Here is a 14568-nt window from a genome sequence, read left to right on the forward strand (position 1 = left end):
ACACACCGGGAGCACCGTGCACAGTTCCCGTCTCCGTATCCCCCGGGGTCAGACCCACTCACACCGGGAGCACCGTGCACAGTTCCCGTCTACGTATCCCCCTGGGTCAGACCCACACACCGGGAGCACCGTGCACAGTTCCCGTATCCGTATCCCCCCTGGTCAGACCCACACACTGGGAGCACCGTGCACAGTTCCCGTCTCCGTATCCCCCTGGGTCAGACCCACACACCGGGAGCACCGTGCACAGTTCCCGTCTCCGTATCCCCCTGGGTCAGACCCACACACCGGGAGCACCGTGCGCAGTTCCCGTCTCCGTATCCCCCCTGGGTCAGACCCACACACCGGGAGCACCATGCACAGTTCCCGTCTCCATATCCCCCCCCCCGGGTCAGACCCACACATCGGGAGCACTGTGCACAGTTCCCGTCTCCGTATCCCCCGGGTCAGACCCACACACCGGGAGCACCGTGCACAGTTCCCGTCTCCGTATCCCCCTGGGTCAGACCCACACACCTGGAGCACCGTGCACAGTTCCCGTCTCCGTATCCCCCCTGGGTCAGACCAACGCACCGGGAGCACCGTGCAGTTCCCGTCTCCGTATCCCCCCGGGTCAGACCCACACACCGGGAGCACCGTGCACAGTTCCCGTCTCCGTATCCCCCCGGGTCAGACCCACACACCGGGAGCAACGTGCACAGTTCCCGTCTCCGTATCCCCCCGGGTCAGACCCACACACACCGGGAACACCGTGCACAGTTCCCGTCTCCGTATCCCCCTGCGTCAGACCCACACACACCGGGAACACTGTGCACAGTTCCCGTCTCCGTATCCCCCGGGTCAGACCCACACACCGGGAGCACCGTGCACAGTTCCCGTCTCCGTATCCCCCCGGGTCAGACCCACACACACCGGGAACACCGTGCACAGTTCCCGTCTCCGTATCCCCCTGCGTCAGACCCACACACACCGGGAACACTGTGCACAGTTCCCGTCTCCGTATCCCCCGGGTCAGATACACACACCGGGAACACTGTGCACAGTTCCTGTCTCCGTTTTCCCCGGGTCAGACCCACACACCGGGAGCACCGTGCACAGTTCCCATCTCCGTATCCCCCTGGGTCAGATCCACTCACACCGGGAGCACTGCGCACAGTTCCCGTCTCCGTATCCCCCTGGGTCAGACCCACACACCGGGAGCACCGTCCACAGTTCCCGTCTCCGTATCCCCCTGGGTCAGACCCACACACCGGGAGCACCGTGCACAGTTCCCGTCTCCGTATCCCCCTGGGTCAGACCCACACACCGGGAGCACCGTGCACAGTTCCCGTCTCCGTATCCCCCTGGGTCAGACCCACACACCGGGAGCACCGTGCACAGTTCCCGTCTCCGTATCCCCCTGGGTCAGACCCACACACCGGGAGCACCGTCCACAGTTCACGTCTCCGTATCCCCCGGGTCAGACCCACACACCGGGAGCACCGTGCACAGTTCCCATCTCCGTATCCCTCTGGGTCAGACCCACACACCGGGAGCACCGTGCACAGTTCCCCTCTCCGTATCCCTCTGGGTCAGACCCATACACTGGGAGCACCGTGCACAGTTCCCGTCTCCGTATCCCCCGGGTCAGACCCACACACACTGGGAACACCGTGCACAGTTCCCGTCTCCGTATCCCCCTGGGTCAGACCCACACACCGGGAGCACTGCGCACAGTTCCCATTTCCGTATCCCCCTGGGTCAGACCCACACACTGGGAGCACCGTGCACAGTTCCCGTCTCCGTATCCCCCCAGGTCAGACCCACTCACACCGGGAGCACCATGCACAGTTCCCGTCTCTGTATCCCCCCGGGTCAGACCCACACACCGGGAGCACCGTGCACAGTTCCCGTCTCCGTATCCCCCTGGGTCAGACCCACACACCGGGAGCACTCCGCACTGCCTGTGGGTTGGTCTGGGAATGCTGGTGTGGAGCAGGTTTTCAAAAGGCCATATATTGATAGGATCTCTTCATTTGTCTTTCCCAATTCTCTCCCCCCTTCAATCATCTGTCTATCACATTTCCTATATCTCTCCCTCCCGCTCCTCCCCATCTTCCTCATTCCCCACACCCTTTCGCTCTTCCCTCACTCACTTCCCCTTCTCCCTCACTTCCCCCTCTCTCCTTCGTTCCCCCTGTCCACCTCATTCCCCTCTCTCCCCTGCTCCCCCTCCCTCGTTCCCCATTGTGCCGCTCCCTCATTCCGCTCTCTTCCTCACCCGCTTTCTCTGCCACTCTTCCGCGCCTACTCTCCCCACAGCCCTGACCTGCGCCCAGTTCCACCCGGATGGGCTCATCTTTGGCACTGGAACCATCGACTCCCAGATCAAGATCTGGGACCTGAAGGTAACTGTGTGGGTGACAAGATGTCGGGCGGGTGGGCTTGATGGGTGTCGGGTGGGGGTGATGGGTGACTGGATGTCGGGCGGGTGGGGTTGATGGGGTGTCGGGTGGGGTTGATGGGCGACGGGTTGTCGGGTGGTGTTGATGGGGTGTCGGGTGGGGGCGATGGGCGACGGGGTGTCGGGTGGGGGCGATGGGCGACGGGGTGTCGGGTGGGGGTGATGGGCGACGGGGTGTCGGGTGGGGGTGATGGGCGACGGGGTGTCGGGTGGGGGCGATGGGCGACGGGGTGTCGGGTGGGGGCGATGGGCGACGGGGTGTCGGGTGGGGGCGACGGGGTGTCGGGTGGGGGCGATGGGCGACGGGGTGTCGGGTGGGGGCGATGGGCGACGGGGTGTCGGGTGCGGGCGATGGGCGACGGGGTGTCGGGTGGGGGCGATGGGCGACGGGGTGTCCGGTGGGGGCGATGGGCGACGGGGTGTCGGGTGCGGGCGATGGGCGATGGGGTGTCGGGTGGGGTTGATGGGCGACGGGGTGTCCGGTGGGGGCGATGGGCGACGGGGTGTCGGGTGGGGGCGATGGGCGACGGGGTGTCGGGTGGGGGCGATGGGCGACGGCGTCGGGGGGGTGATGGGCGACGGGGTGTCCGGTGGGGGCGATGGGCGACGGGGTGTCGGGTGGGGGCGATGGGCGACGGGGTGTCGGGTGGGGGCGATGGGCGACGGCGTCGGGGGGGTGATGGGCGACGGGGTGTCGGGTGGGGGCGATGGGCGACGGGGTGTCGGGTGGGGGCGATGGGCGACGGGGTGTCGGGTGCGGGCGATGGGCGACGGGGTGTCGGGTGGGGGCGATGGGCGACGGGGTGTCGGGTGGGGGCGATGGGCGACAGGGTGTCTGGTGCGGCCAATAGGAGACGGGTGTCGGGTGGAGGCGATGGCTGACGGGGTGTCGGGTGGGGCCGATGGGCGACGGGGTGTCGGGTGGGGTTGATGGGCGACGGGTTGTCGGGTGGGGTTGATGGGGTGTCGGGTGGGGGCGATGGGCGACGGGGTGTCGGGTGGGGCCGATGGGCGACGGGGTGTCGGGTGGGGGCGATGGGCGACGGGGTGTCGGGTGGGGGCGATGGGCGACGGGGTGTCGGGTGGGGGCGATGGGGTGTCGGGTGGGGTTGATGGGGTGTTGGGTGGGGGCGATGGGCGACGGGGGTGACGGGTGGGGCCGATGGGCGACGGGGTGTCGGGTGGGGGCGATGGGCGACGGGGTGTCGGGTGGGGGCGATGGGGTGTCGGGTGGGGTTGATGGGGTGTCGGGTGGGGGCGCTGGGGTGTCGGGTGGGGTTGATGGGGTGTTGGGTGGGGGCGATGGGCGACGGGGTGTCGGATGCGGGCGATGGGCGACGAGGTGTCGGGTGCGGGCGATGGGCGACGGGGTGTCGGGTGGGGGCGATGGGCGACAGGGTGTCTGGTGGGGCCAATAGGAGACGGGGTGTTGGGTGGGGGCAATGGGTGTCGGGTGGGGGCGACGGGGTGTCGAGTGGGGGCGATGGGTGAAGGGGTGTCGGGTGGGGGCGAGGGGTGTCGGGTGGGGACGATGGGTGACGGGGTGGGGGCAATGGGTGTCGGGTGGGGCGATGGGTGACGGGGGTGTCGGGTGGGGGCGATGGGTATCGGGTTAGTGGGGGTGATGGGATGAGGATGTTTTTTCCTCTGGGGCCAAACGGCCCTTGTGAGTCACAGCATTGAGGAGGAGTGTCCCTCCATGGAATCTCACCTCTCTCCCCTCCCCCGCCACTCTGCCTCCCTCCCCCTCTTCACCCCTCTCTGTCTTTCTTTCTCTCTCCCACTCTTTTTTCTCTCTCTCCCCTTTTTTCTCTCTCTATCTTGATCTCTGTGTCTCTCTCACTCTTCCTCTCTTCTCCCCCCTACACTCTGTCTCCCTCCCTCTCCCTCTCCCTCTCTCCCTTTCGCTCCGCCTCTCCCTCTCCCTCTCCCTCTCTCCCTTTCTCTCTCCCTCTCTCCCTCTCCCTCTCTCCCTCTCTCCCTTTCTCTCCCCCTCTCCCTCTCCCTCTCTCTCCCTTTCTCTCCCCCTCTCCCTCTCCCTCTCTCTCCCTCTCACTCTCTCCCTTTCTCTCTCCCTCTCTCCCTTTCTCTCCCCCTCTCCCTCTCCCTCTCTCTCCCTTTCTCTCCCCCTCTCTCCCTCTTCCTCCCTTCTCCCTCCAACACTCTGTCGCCCTACCTCTCCTTCTCTCCATCTCCCTCTTTGCCCCCTGCCCTTTCCACTCTCTCTGCCCTCCTCTCCTCTCCCCCCGCCATCCCGCAGGAGCGGACCAACGTGGCCAACTTCCCCGGCCACTCGGGCCCCATCACCAGCATCGCCTTCTCGGAGAATGGCTACTACCTGGCCACGGCGGCCGACGACTCCCAGGTCAAGCTCTGGGATCTGCGCAAGCTCAAGAACTTCAAGACTATCCAGCTGGACGACCACTTTGAGGTGCCCACACCCAGCCCCTGCCCCTATCCCCTCCCAGTCAGTGTCACGCAACCCTCCCTCCCTGACCCTCCGACACGGTGCACCCTCCCTCTCCCTCCCCCTCCCCCGGCGCTGTCACCCCTCCCAGTCAGTGTCACGCGACCCTCCCTCCCTGACCCTCCGACACGGTGCACCCTCCCTCTCCCTCCCCCGGCGCTGTCTCCCCTCCCAGTCAGTGTCACGTGACCCTCCCTCCCTCCCTGACCCTCCGACACGGTGCACCCTCCCTCTCCCTCTCCCTCCCCCGGCGCTGTCTCCCCTCCCAGTCAGTGTCACGTGACCCTCCCTCCCTGACCCTCCGACACGGTGCACCCTCCCTCTCCCTCCCCCGGCGCTGTCTCCCCTCCCAGTCAGTGTCACGTGACCCTCCCTCCCTGACCCTCCGACACGGTGCACCCTCCCTCTCCCTCCCCCGGCGCTGTCACCCCTCCCAGTCAGTGTCGCGCGACCCTCCCTCCCTGACCCTCCGACACGGAGCACCCACCCTCTCCCTCCCCCGGCGCTGTCTCCCCTCCCAGTCAGTGTCACGTGACCCTCCCTCCCTGACCCTCCGACACGGTGCACCCTCCCTCTCCCTCCCCGGCGCTGTCTCCCCTCCCAGTCAGTGTCACGCGACCCTCCCTCCCTGACCCTCCGACACGGTGCACCCTTCCTCTCCCTCCCCCGGCGCTGTCTCCCCTCCCAGTCAGTGTCACGTGACCCTCCCTCCCTCGGACACGGTGCACCCACCCTCTCCCTCCCCCCGGCGCTGTCTCCCCTCCCAGTCAGTGTCATGTGACCCTCCCTCCCTGACCTCAGACACAGTGCACCCTCCTCTCCCTTCCCCGGCACTGTCTCCCCTCCCAGTCAGTGTCACGTGACCCTTCGACACGGTGCACCCTCCCTCTCCCTCCCCCGGCGCTGTCTCCCCTCCCAGTCAGTGTCACGTGACACTCCCTCCCTGACCCTCCGACACGGTGCACCCTCCCTCTCCCCTCCCCCGGCGCTGTCTCCCCTCCCAGTCAGTGTCACGTGACCTCCCTCCCTCGGACACGGTGCACCCACCCTCTCCCTCCCCCCGGCACTGTCTCCCCTCCCAGTCAGTGTCACGTGACCCTTCGACACGGTGCACCCTCCCTCTCCCTTGGCGCTTCATCCACCTCCTCTCCCGCAGCGTACCCTCCCTCCCTCCCAGTGCGCGGTGCACTCCCCCGTGGTAATCCCTCTGTGTGCCCCCACCCTGATGGTGTTTTCACTTACATCTTTTAAACTATCTCTCTCCTCCTCTCTCTGTCCCCCTCTCCCCTCTTTCCATCTCTCTCCCTCCCCCTCCCTCTTCCCCTCACTCCCTTCTCCTCCCTCTCCCCTCTCTTCCTCCCCCTCTATCTCCCTCTCTCTCTCCCACACCCTCTACCTCCCTCTCTCTCCCCCTCTCCCTCCTTCCCCCTCTACCCACTCTCTCCCTCTCCTTCCTTCTCTCTCCCTCCTTCCCTCTCTCCCTCTGTCTCTCTTTCCCTCACCCACTCTCTCTTCCCTATCCCCTCATCCCTCATCCTCCACCCCACAGGTGAAATGCCTGACGTTTGACCAGAGCGGGACCTACCTGGCGGTGGGAGGGACGGACATCCGGGTCTACGTCTGCAAGCAATGGGCCGACATCCTGCATTTTACAGGTGAGGGGTTCTGCCCTCCTGCACCGACCTGCACGCAGGTCTCCCCCCCCCCCCGGTCGCGGGAATGGACGCCGAGCCGTGGAGGCGGGACGCCGTCCCTGCCCCCCCCCCCCCAGTGGGCTTCCCGCTGCTCCGGGAGAGTGCCAGTGTACTCCGGGACCACCCCCCCCACCTCCCTGGGCAGACTCTCTCCCCATCGGGCAGGCGGTATGGGAGAACACTCACCCAAGCCCCCCCCCCCCCGCCAAACCCTGGCTCAGGGACCGCTGTCATCAAATGATTCAATGGTCCCCGGGTATGAGAAGATCAAATCTATTATCGGAGTAGGTGCACGGGTCACCGCAGGCAGCCCTGAGGTGCATTCTCCTGCTCAGCCAGTCTACCGGACAGTGACTGTGACGGGACCGGTCAAGGCCCAGAGCACAGACGGCAACTAACCCTGCAAATGTAAATTAATAGCAACACATAACAAGAACGGGACAGAAAGAGCCCTTAACCTCAGACCATCGGTCGTGGGAACATCTCAATAGATGAGTGGAGTTCTCCGCTTTGTACAACAGCCAGATGGTTGAGGGGTGATAACTGTCCCTGAACCTGGTAGTGTGGCTCCTGAGGCTCCTGTACCTCCTTCCTGATGGTTGAGGGGTGATAACTGTCCCTGAACCTGGTGGTGTGGGTCCTGAGGCTCCTGTACCTCCTTCCTGATGGTTGAGGAGTGATAACTGTCCCTGAACCTGGTGGTGTGGGTCCTGAGACTCCTGTACCTCCTTCCTGATGGTTGAGGGGTGATAACTGTCCTGAACCTGGTAGTGTGGCTCCTGAGGCTCCTGTACCTCCTTCTTGATGGTTGTGGGGTGATAACTGTCCCTGAACCTGGTGGTGTGGGTCCTGAGGCTCCCTGTACCTCCTTCCTGATGGTTGAGGGGTGATAACTGTCCCTGAACCTGGTGGTGTGGGTCCTGAGGCTCCTGTACCTCCTTCCTGATGGTTGAGGGGTGATAACTGTCCCTGAACCTGGTGGTGTGGGTCCTGATGCTCCTGTACCTCCTCCCTGATGTCAGCAGTGAGAAGAGAGCATGTCCTGGGTGGTGGGGGTCCCTGACGATGGACGCTGCTTTCCTGTGACAACGCTCCGTGTCGATGTGCTCACTGGTGGGGAGGGCTCTACCCGTGACGGACTGGGCCGTCTCCACTACGTTCTGTAGCATTATCCGTTCGAGGACATTGGTGTTCCCTGAGGACACAGATAGAGTGGTTGTGGAGAGGATGTTTCCTATCGTGGGGAGACTAGGACCAGAGGATACAGACAGAGTGGATGTGGAGAGGATGTTTCCTATAGTGGGGGAGTCTAGGACCAGAGGACACAGATAGAGTGGATGTGGAGAGGATGTTTCCTATAGTGGGGGAGTCTAGGACGAGAGGACACAGATAGAGTGGATGTGGAGAGGATGTTTCCTATAGTGGTGGAGTTGGGGACCAGAGGACACAGATAGAGTGGATGTGGAGACGATGATTCCTATAGTGGGGTGTCTAGGACCAGAGGACACAGATAGAGTGGATGTGGTGAGGATGTTTGCTGTAGTGGGGGAGTCTAGGACCAGAGGACACAGATAGAGTGGATGTGGAGAGGATGTTTCCTGTAGTGGGGGAGTCTAGGACCAGAGGACACAGATAGTGTGGATGTGGAGAGGATGTTTCCTATAGTGGGGGAGTCTAGGACCAGAGGACACAGATAGAGTGGATGTGGTGAGGATGTTTCCTATAGTGGGGGAGTCTAGGACCAGAGGACACAGACAGAGTGGATGTGGAGAGGATGTTTCCTATACTGGGGGAGTCGAGGACCAAAGGACACAGATAGAGTGGATGTGGAGAGGATGTTTCCTGTAGTGGGGGAGTCTAGGACTGGACGACACAGATAGAGTGGATGTGGAGAGGATGTTTCCTGTCGTGGGGGAGTCTGGGACCGGAGGACACAGATAGAGTGGATGTGGAGAGGATGTTTCCTATAGTGGGGGAGCCTAGGACTAGAGGACACAGATAGAGTGGATGTGGAGAGGATGTTTCCGATAGTGGGGGAGTCTAGGACCAGAGGACACAGATAGAGTGGTTGTGGAGAGGATGTTTCCTATCGTGGGGGAGACTAGGACCAGAGGATACAGACAGAGTGGATGTGGAGAGGATGTTTCCTATAGTGGGGGAGTCTAGGACCAGAGGACACAGATAGAGTGGATGTGGAGACGATGATTCCTATAGTGGGGTGTCTAGGACCAGAGGACACAGATAGAGTGGATGTGGTGAGGATGTTTCCTGTAGTGGGGGAGTCTAGGACCAGAGAACACAGATAGAGTGGATGTGGAGAGGATGTTTCCTGTAGTGGGGGAGTCTAGGACCAGAGGACACAGATAGTGTGGATGTGGAGAGGATGTTTCCTATAGTGGGGGAGTCTAGGACCAGAGGACACAGATAGAGTGGATGTGGTGAGGATGTTTCCTATAGTGGGGGAGTCTAGGACCAGAGGACACAGACAGAGTGGATGTGGAGAGGATGTTTCCTATACTGGGGGAGTCGAGGACCAGAGGACACAGATAGAGTGGATGTGGAGAGGATGTTTCCTGTAGTGGGGGAGTCTAGGACTGGACGACACAGATAGAGTGGATGTGGAGAGGATGTTTCCTGTCGTGGGGGAGTCTGGGACCGGAGGACACAGATAGAGTGGATGTGGAGAGGATGTTTCCTATAGTGGGGGAGCCTAGGACTAGAGGACACAGATAGAGTGGATGTGGAGAGGATGTTTCCAATAGTGGGGGAGTCTAGGACCAGAGGACACAGATAGAGTGGCTGTGGAGAGGATGTTTCCTGTAGTGGGGGAGTCTAGGACCAGAGGACACAGATAGAGAGGATGATTCCTATAGTGGGGGAGTCTAGGACCAGAGGACACAGATAGAGTGGATGTGGAGAGGATGTTTCCTATAGTCGGGGAGTCTAGGACCAGAGGACACAGATAGAGTGGATGTGGAGAGGATGTTTCCTATAGTCGGGGAGTCTAGGACCAGAGGACACAGAGAGTGGATGTGGAGAGGATGTTTCCTATAGTGGGGGAGTCTGGGACCAGAGGACACAGATAGAGAGGATGTTTCCTATAGTGTGGGATTCTAGGACCAGAGGACACAGATTGAGTGGATGTGGAGAGGATGTTTCCTATAGTCGGGGAGTCTAGGACCAGAGGACACAGATAGAGTGGATGTGGAGAGGATGTTTCCTATAGTCGGGGAGTCTAGGACCAGAGGACACAGATAGAGTGGATGTGGAGAGGATGTTTCCTATAGTAGGGGAGTCTGGGACCAGAGGACACAGATAGAGAGGATGTTTCCTGTAGTGGGGGATTCTAGGACCAGAGGACACAGATTGAGTGGATGTGGAGAGGATGTTTCCTGTAGTGGGGGAGTCTAGGACCAGAGGACACAGATAGAGAGGATGTGGAGAGGATGTTTCCTAGAGTGGGGGAGTCTAGGACTAGAGGACACAGATAGAGAGGATGTTTCCTATAGTGGGGGATTCTAGGACCAGAGGACACAGATTGAGTGGATGTGGAGAGGATGTTTCCTATAGTGGGGGAGTCTAGGACCAGAGGACACAGACAGAGTGGATGTGGAGAGGATGTTTCCAATAGTGGGGGAGTCTTGGACCAGAGGACACAGATAGAGTGGATGTGGAGAGGATGTTTCCTATAGTGGGGAGTCTAGGACCAGAGGACACAGATAGAGGGGATGTTTCCTATAGTGGGGGAGTCTATGACCAGAGGGCACAGATAGAGTGGATGCGGAGTGGATGTTTCCTGTAGTAGGGGAGTCTAGGACTGGAGGACACAGATAGAGTGGATGTGGAGAGGATGTTTCCTGTCGTGGGGGAGTCTGGGACAGGAGGACACAGACAGAGTGGATGTGGAGAGGATGTTTCCTATAGTGGGGGAGCCTAGGACCGGAGGACACAGATAGAGTGGATGTGGAGAGGATGTTTCCGGTAGTGGGGGAGTCTAGGACCAGAGGACACAGATAGAGTGGATGTGGAGAGGATGTTTCCAGTCGTGGGGGAGTCTGGGACCGGAGGACACAGATAGAGTGGATGTGGAGAGGATGTTTCCTGTAGTGGGGGAGTCTAGGACCAGAGGACACAGATAGAGTGGATGTGGAGAGGATGTTTCCTATAGTGGGGGAGCCTAGGACTAGAGGACACAGATAGAGTGGATGTGGAGAGGATGTTTCCGATAGTGGGGGAGTCTAGGACCAGAGGACACAGATAGAGTGTCTGTGGAGAGGATGTTTCCTGTAGTGGGGGAGTCTAGGACCAGAGGACACAGATAGAGAGGATGATTCCTATAGTGGGGGAGTCTAGGACCAGAGGACACAGATAGAGTGGATGTGGAGAGGATGTTTCCTATAGTCGGGGAGTCTAGGACCAGAGGACACAGATAGAGTGGATGTGGAGAGGATGTTTCCTATAGTCGGGGAGTCTAGGACCAGAGGACACAGATAGAGTGGATGTGGAGAGGATGTTTCCTATAGTGGGGGAGTCTGGGACCAGAGGACACAGATAGAGAGGATGTTTCCTATTGTGTGGGATTCTAGGTCCAGAGGACACAGATTGAGTGGATGTGGAGAGGATGTTTCCTATAGTCGGGGAGTCTAGGACCAGAGGACACAGATAGAGTGGATGTGGAGAGGATGTTTCCTATAGTCGGGGAGTCTAGGACCAGAGGACACAGATAGAGTGGATGTGGAGAGGATGTTTCCTATAGTAGGGGAGTCTGGGACCAGAGGACACAGATAGAGAGGATGTTTCCTATAGTGGGGGATTCTAGGACCAGAGGACACAGATTGAGTGGATGTGGAGAGGATGTTTCCTATAGTGGGGGAGTCTAGGACCAGAGGACACAGATAGAGTGGATGTGGAGAGGATGATTCCTGTAGTGGGGGAGTCTAGGACCAGAGGACACAGATAGAGAGGATGTGGAGAGGATGTTTCCTAGAGTGGGGGAGTCTAGGACTAGAGGGCACACATAGAGAGGATGTTTCCTATAGTGGGGGATTCTAGGACCAGAGGACACAGATTGAGTGGATGTGGAGAGGATGTTTCCTATAGTGGGGGAGTCTAGGACCAGAGGACACAGACAGAGTGGATGTGGAGAGGATGTTTCCAATAGTGGGGGAGTCTTGGACCAGAGGACACAGATAGAGTGGATGTCGAGAGGATGTTTCCTATAGTGGGGAGTCTAGGACCAGAGGACACAGATAGAGGGGATGTTTCCTATAGTGGGGGAGTCTATGACCAGAGGGCACAGATAGAGTGGATGCGGAGTGGATGTTTCCTGTAGTAGGGGAGTCTAGGACTGGAGGACACAGATAGAGTGGATGTGGAGAGGATGTTTCCTGTCGTGGGGGAGTCTGGGACAGGAGGACACAGACAGAGTGGATGTGGAGAGGATGTTTCCTATAGTGGGGGAGCCTAGGACCAGAGGACACAGATAGAGTGGATGTGGAGAGGATATTTCCGGTAGTGGGGGAGTCTAGGACCAGAGGACACAGATAGAGTGGATGTGGAGAGGATGTTTCCAGTCGTGGGGGAGTCTGGGACCGGAGGACACAGATAGAGTGGATGTGGTGAGGATGTTTCCTATAGTGGGGGAGTCTAGGACCAGAGGACACAGACAGAGTGGATGTGGAGAGGATATTTCCTATAGTGGGGGAGTCTAGGACCAGAGGACACAGATAGAGGGGATGTTTCCTATACTGGGGGAGTCGAGGACCAGAGGACACAGATAGAGTGGATGTGGAGAGGATGTTTCCTATAGTAGGGGAGTCTAGGACCAGAGGACACAGATAGAGAGGATGTTTCCTATAGTGGGGGATTCTAGGACCAGAGGACACAGATTGAGTGGATGTGGAGAGGATGTTTCCTATAGTGGGGGAATCTAGGACCAGAGGACACAGATAGAGTGGATGTGGAGAGGATGTTTCCTGTAGTGGGGGAGTCTAGGACCAGAGGACACAGATAGAGAGGATGTGGAGAGGATGTTTCCTAGAGTGGGGGAGTCTAGGACTAGAGGACACAGATAGAGAGGATGTTTCCTATAGTGGGGGATTCTAGGACCAGAGGACACAGATTGAGTGGATGTGGAGAGGATGTTTCCTATAGTGGGGGAGTCTAGGACCAGAGGACACAGACAGAGTGGATGTGGAGAGGATGTTTCCAATAGTGGGGGAGTCTTGGACCAGAGGACACAGATAGAGTGGATGTGGAGAGGATGTTTCCTATAGTGGGGAGTCTAGGACCAGAGGACACAGATAGAGGGGATGTTTCCTATAGTGGGGGAGTCTATGACCAGAGGGCACAGATAGAGTGGATGCGGAGTGGATGTTTCCTGTAGTAGGGGAGTCTAGGACTGGAGGACACAGATAGAGTGGATGTGGAGAGGATGTTTCCTGTCGTGGGGGAGTCTGGGACAGGAGGACACAGACAGAGTGGATGTGGAGAGGATGTTTCCTATAGTGGGGGAGCCTAGGACCAGAGGACACAGATAGAGTGGATGTGGAGAGGATGTTTCCGGTAGTGGGGGAGTCTAGGACCAGAGGACACAGATAGAGTGGATGTGGAGAGGATGTTTCCAGTCGTGGGGGAGTCTGGGACCGGAGGACACAGATAGAGTGGATGTGGTGAGGATGTTTCCTATAGTGGGGGAGTCTAGGACCAGAGGACACAGACAGAGTGGATGTGGAGAGGATATTTCCTATAGTGGGGGAGTCTAGGACCAGAGGACACAGATAGAGGGGATGTTTCCTATACTGGGGGAGTCGAGGACCAGAGGACACAGATAGAGTGGATGTGGAGAGGATGTTTCCTATAGTAGGGGAGTCTGGGACCAGAGGACACAGATAGAGAGGATGTTTCCTATAGTGGGGGATTCTAGGACCAGAGGACACAGATTGAGTGGATGTGGAGAGGATGTTTCCTATAGTGGGGGAGTCTAGGACCAGAGGACACAGATAGAGTGGATGTGGAGAGGATGTTTCCTGTAGTGGGGGAGTCTAGGACCAGAGGACACAGATAGAGAGGATGTGGAGAGGATGTTTCCTAGAGTGGGGGAGTCTAGGACTAGAGGACACAGATAGAGAGGATGTTTCCTATAGTGGGGGATTCTAGGACCAGAGGACACAGATTGAGTGGATGTGGAGAGGATGTTTCCTATAGTGGGGGAGTCTAGGACCAGAGGACACAGACAGAGTGGATGTGGAGAGGATGTTTCCAATAGTGGGGGAGTCTTGGACCAGAGGACACAGATAGAGTGGATGTGGAGAGGATGTTTCCTATAGTGGGGAGTCTAAGACCAGAGGACACAGATAGAGGGGATGTTTCCTATAGTGGGGGAGTCTATGACCAGAGGGCACAGATAGAGTGGATGCGGAGTGGATGTTTCCTGTAGTAGGGGAGTCTAGGACTGGAGGACACAGATAGAGTGGATGTGGAGAGGATGTTTCCTGTCGTGGGGGAGTCTGGGACAGGAGGACACAGACAGAGTGGATGTGGAGAGGATGTTTCCTATAGTGGGGGAGCCTAGGACCGGAGGACACAGATAGAGTGGATGTGGAGAGGATGTTTCCGGTAGTGGGGGAGTCTAGGACCAGAGGACACAGATAGAGTGGATGTGGAGAGGATGTTTCCAGTCGTGGGGGAGTCTGGGACCGGAGGACACAGATAGAGTGGATGTGGAGAGGATGTTTCCTGTAGTGGGGGAGTCTAGGACCAGAGGACACAGATAGAGTGGATGTGGAGAGGATGTTTCCTATAGTGGGGGAGCCTAGGACTAGAGGACACAGATAGAGTGGATGTGGAGAGGATGTTTCCGATAGTGGGGGAGTCTAGGACCAGAGGACACAGATAGAGTGTCTGTGGAGAGGATGTTTCCTGTAGTGGGGGAGTCTAGGACCAGAGGACACAGATAGAGAGGA

General features: G+C 59.0%; 1 protein-coding gene across 1 annotated transcript in view; it reads left to right on the plus strand.

The window, feature by feature from the left end:
- Nucleotides 1–7002, plus strand: part of prpf19 (pre-mRNA processing factor 19) — a 37649-nt gene extending 30647 nt beyond the window's left edge. The window contains exons 13-15 of the mRNA XM_059958502.1: nt 2302–2387; nt 4704–4874; nt 6460–7002. Coding sequence (XP_059814485.1) covers nt 2302–2387; nt 4704–4874; nt 6460–7002 — 800 coding nt within the window. The remainder of the gene's footprint in view (nt 1–2301; nt 2388–4703; nt 4875–6459) is intronic.
- Nucleotides 7003–14568: the final 7566 nt, after the last annotated feature.

The sequence above is a fragment of the Hypanus sabinus genome, unplaced genomic scaffold (genome assembly GCF_030144855.1).
Source record: "Hypanus sabinus isolate sHypSab1 unplaced genomic scaffold, sHypSab1.hap1 scaffold_1068, whole genome shotgun sequence".
NCBI classification, from domain to species: Eukaryota; Metazoa; Chordata; class Chondrichthyes; order Myliobatiformes; family Dasyatidae; genus Hypanus; species Hypanus sabinus.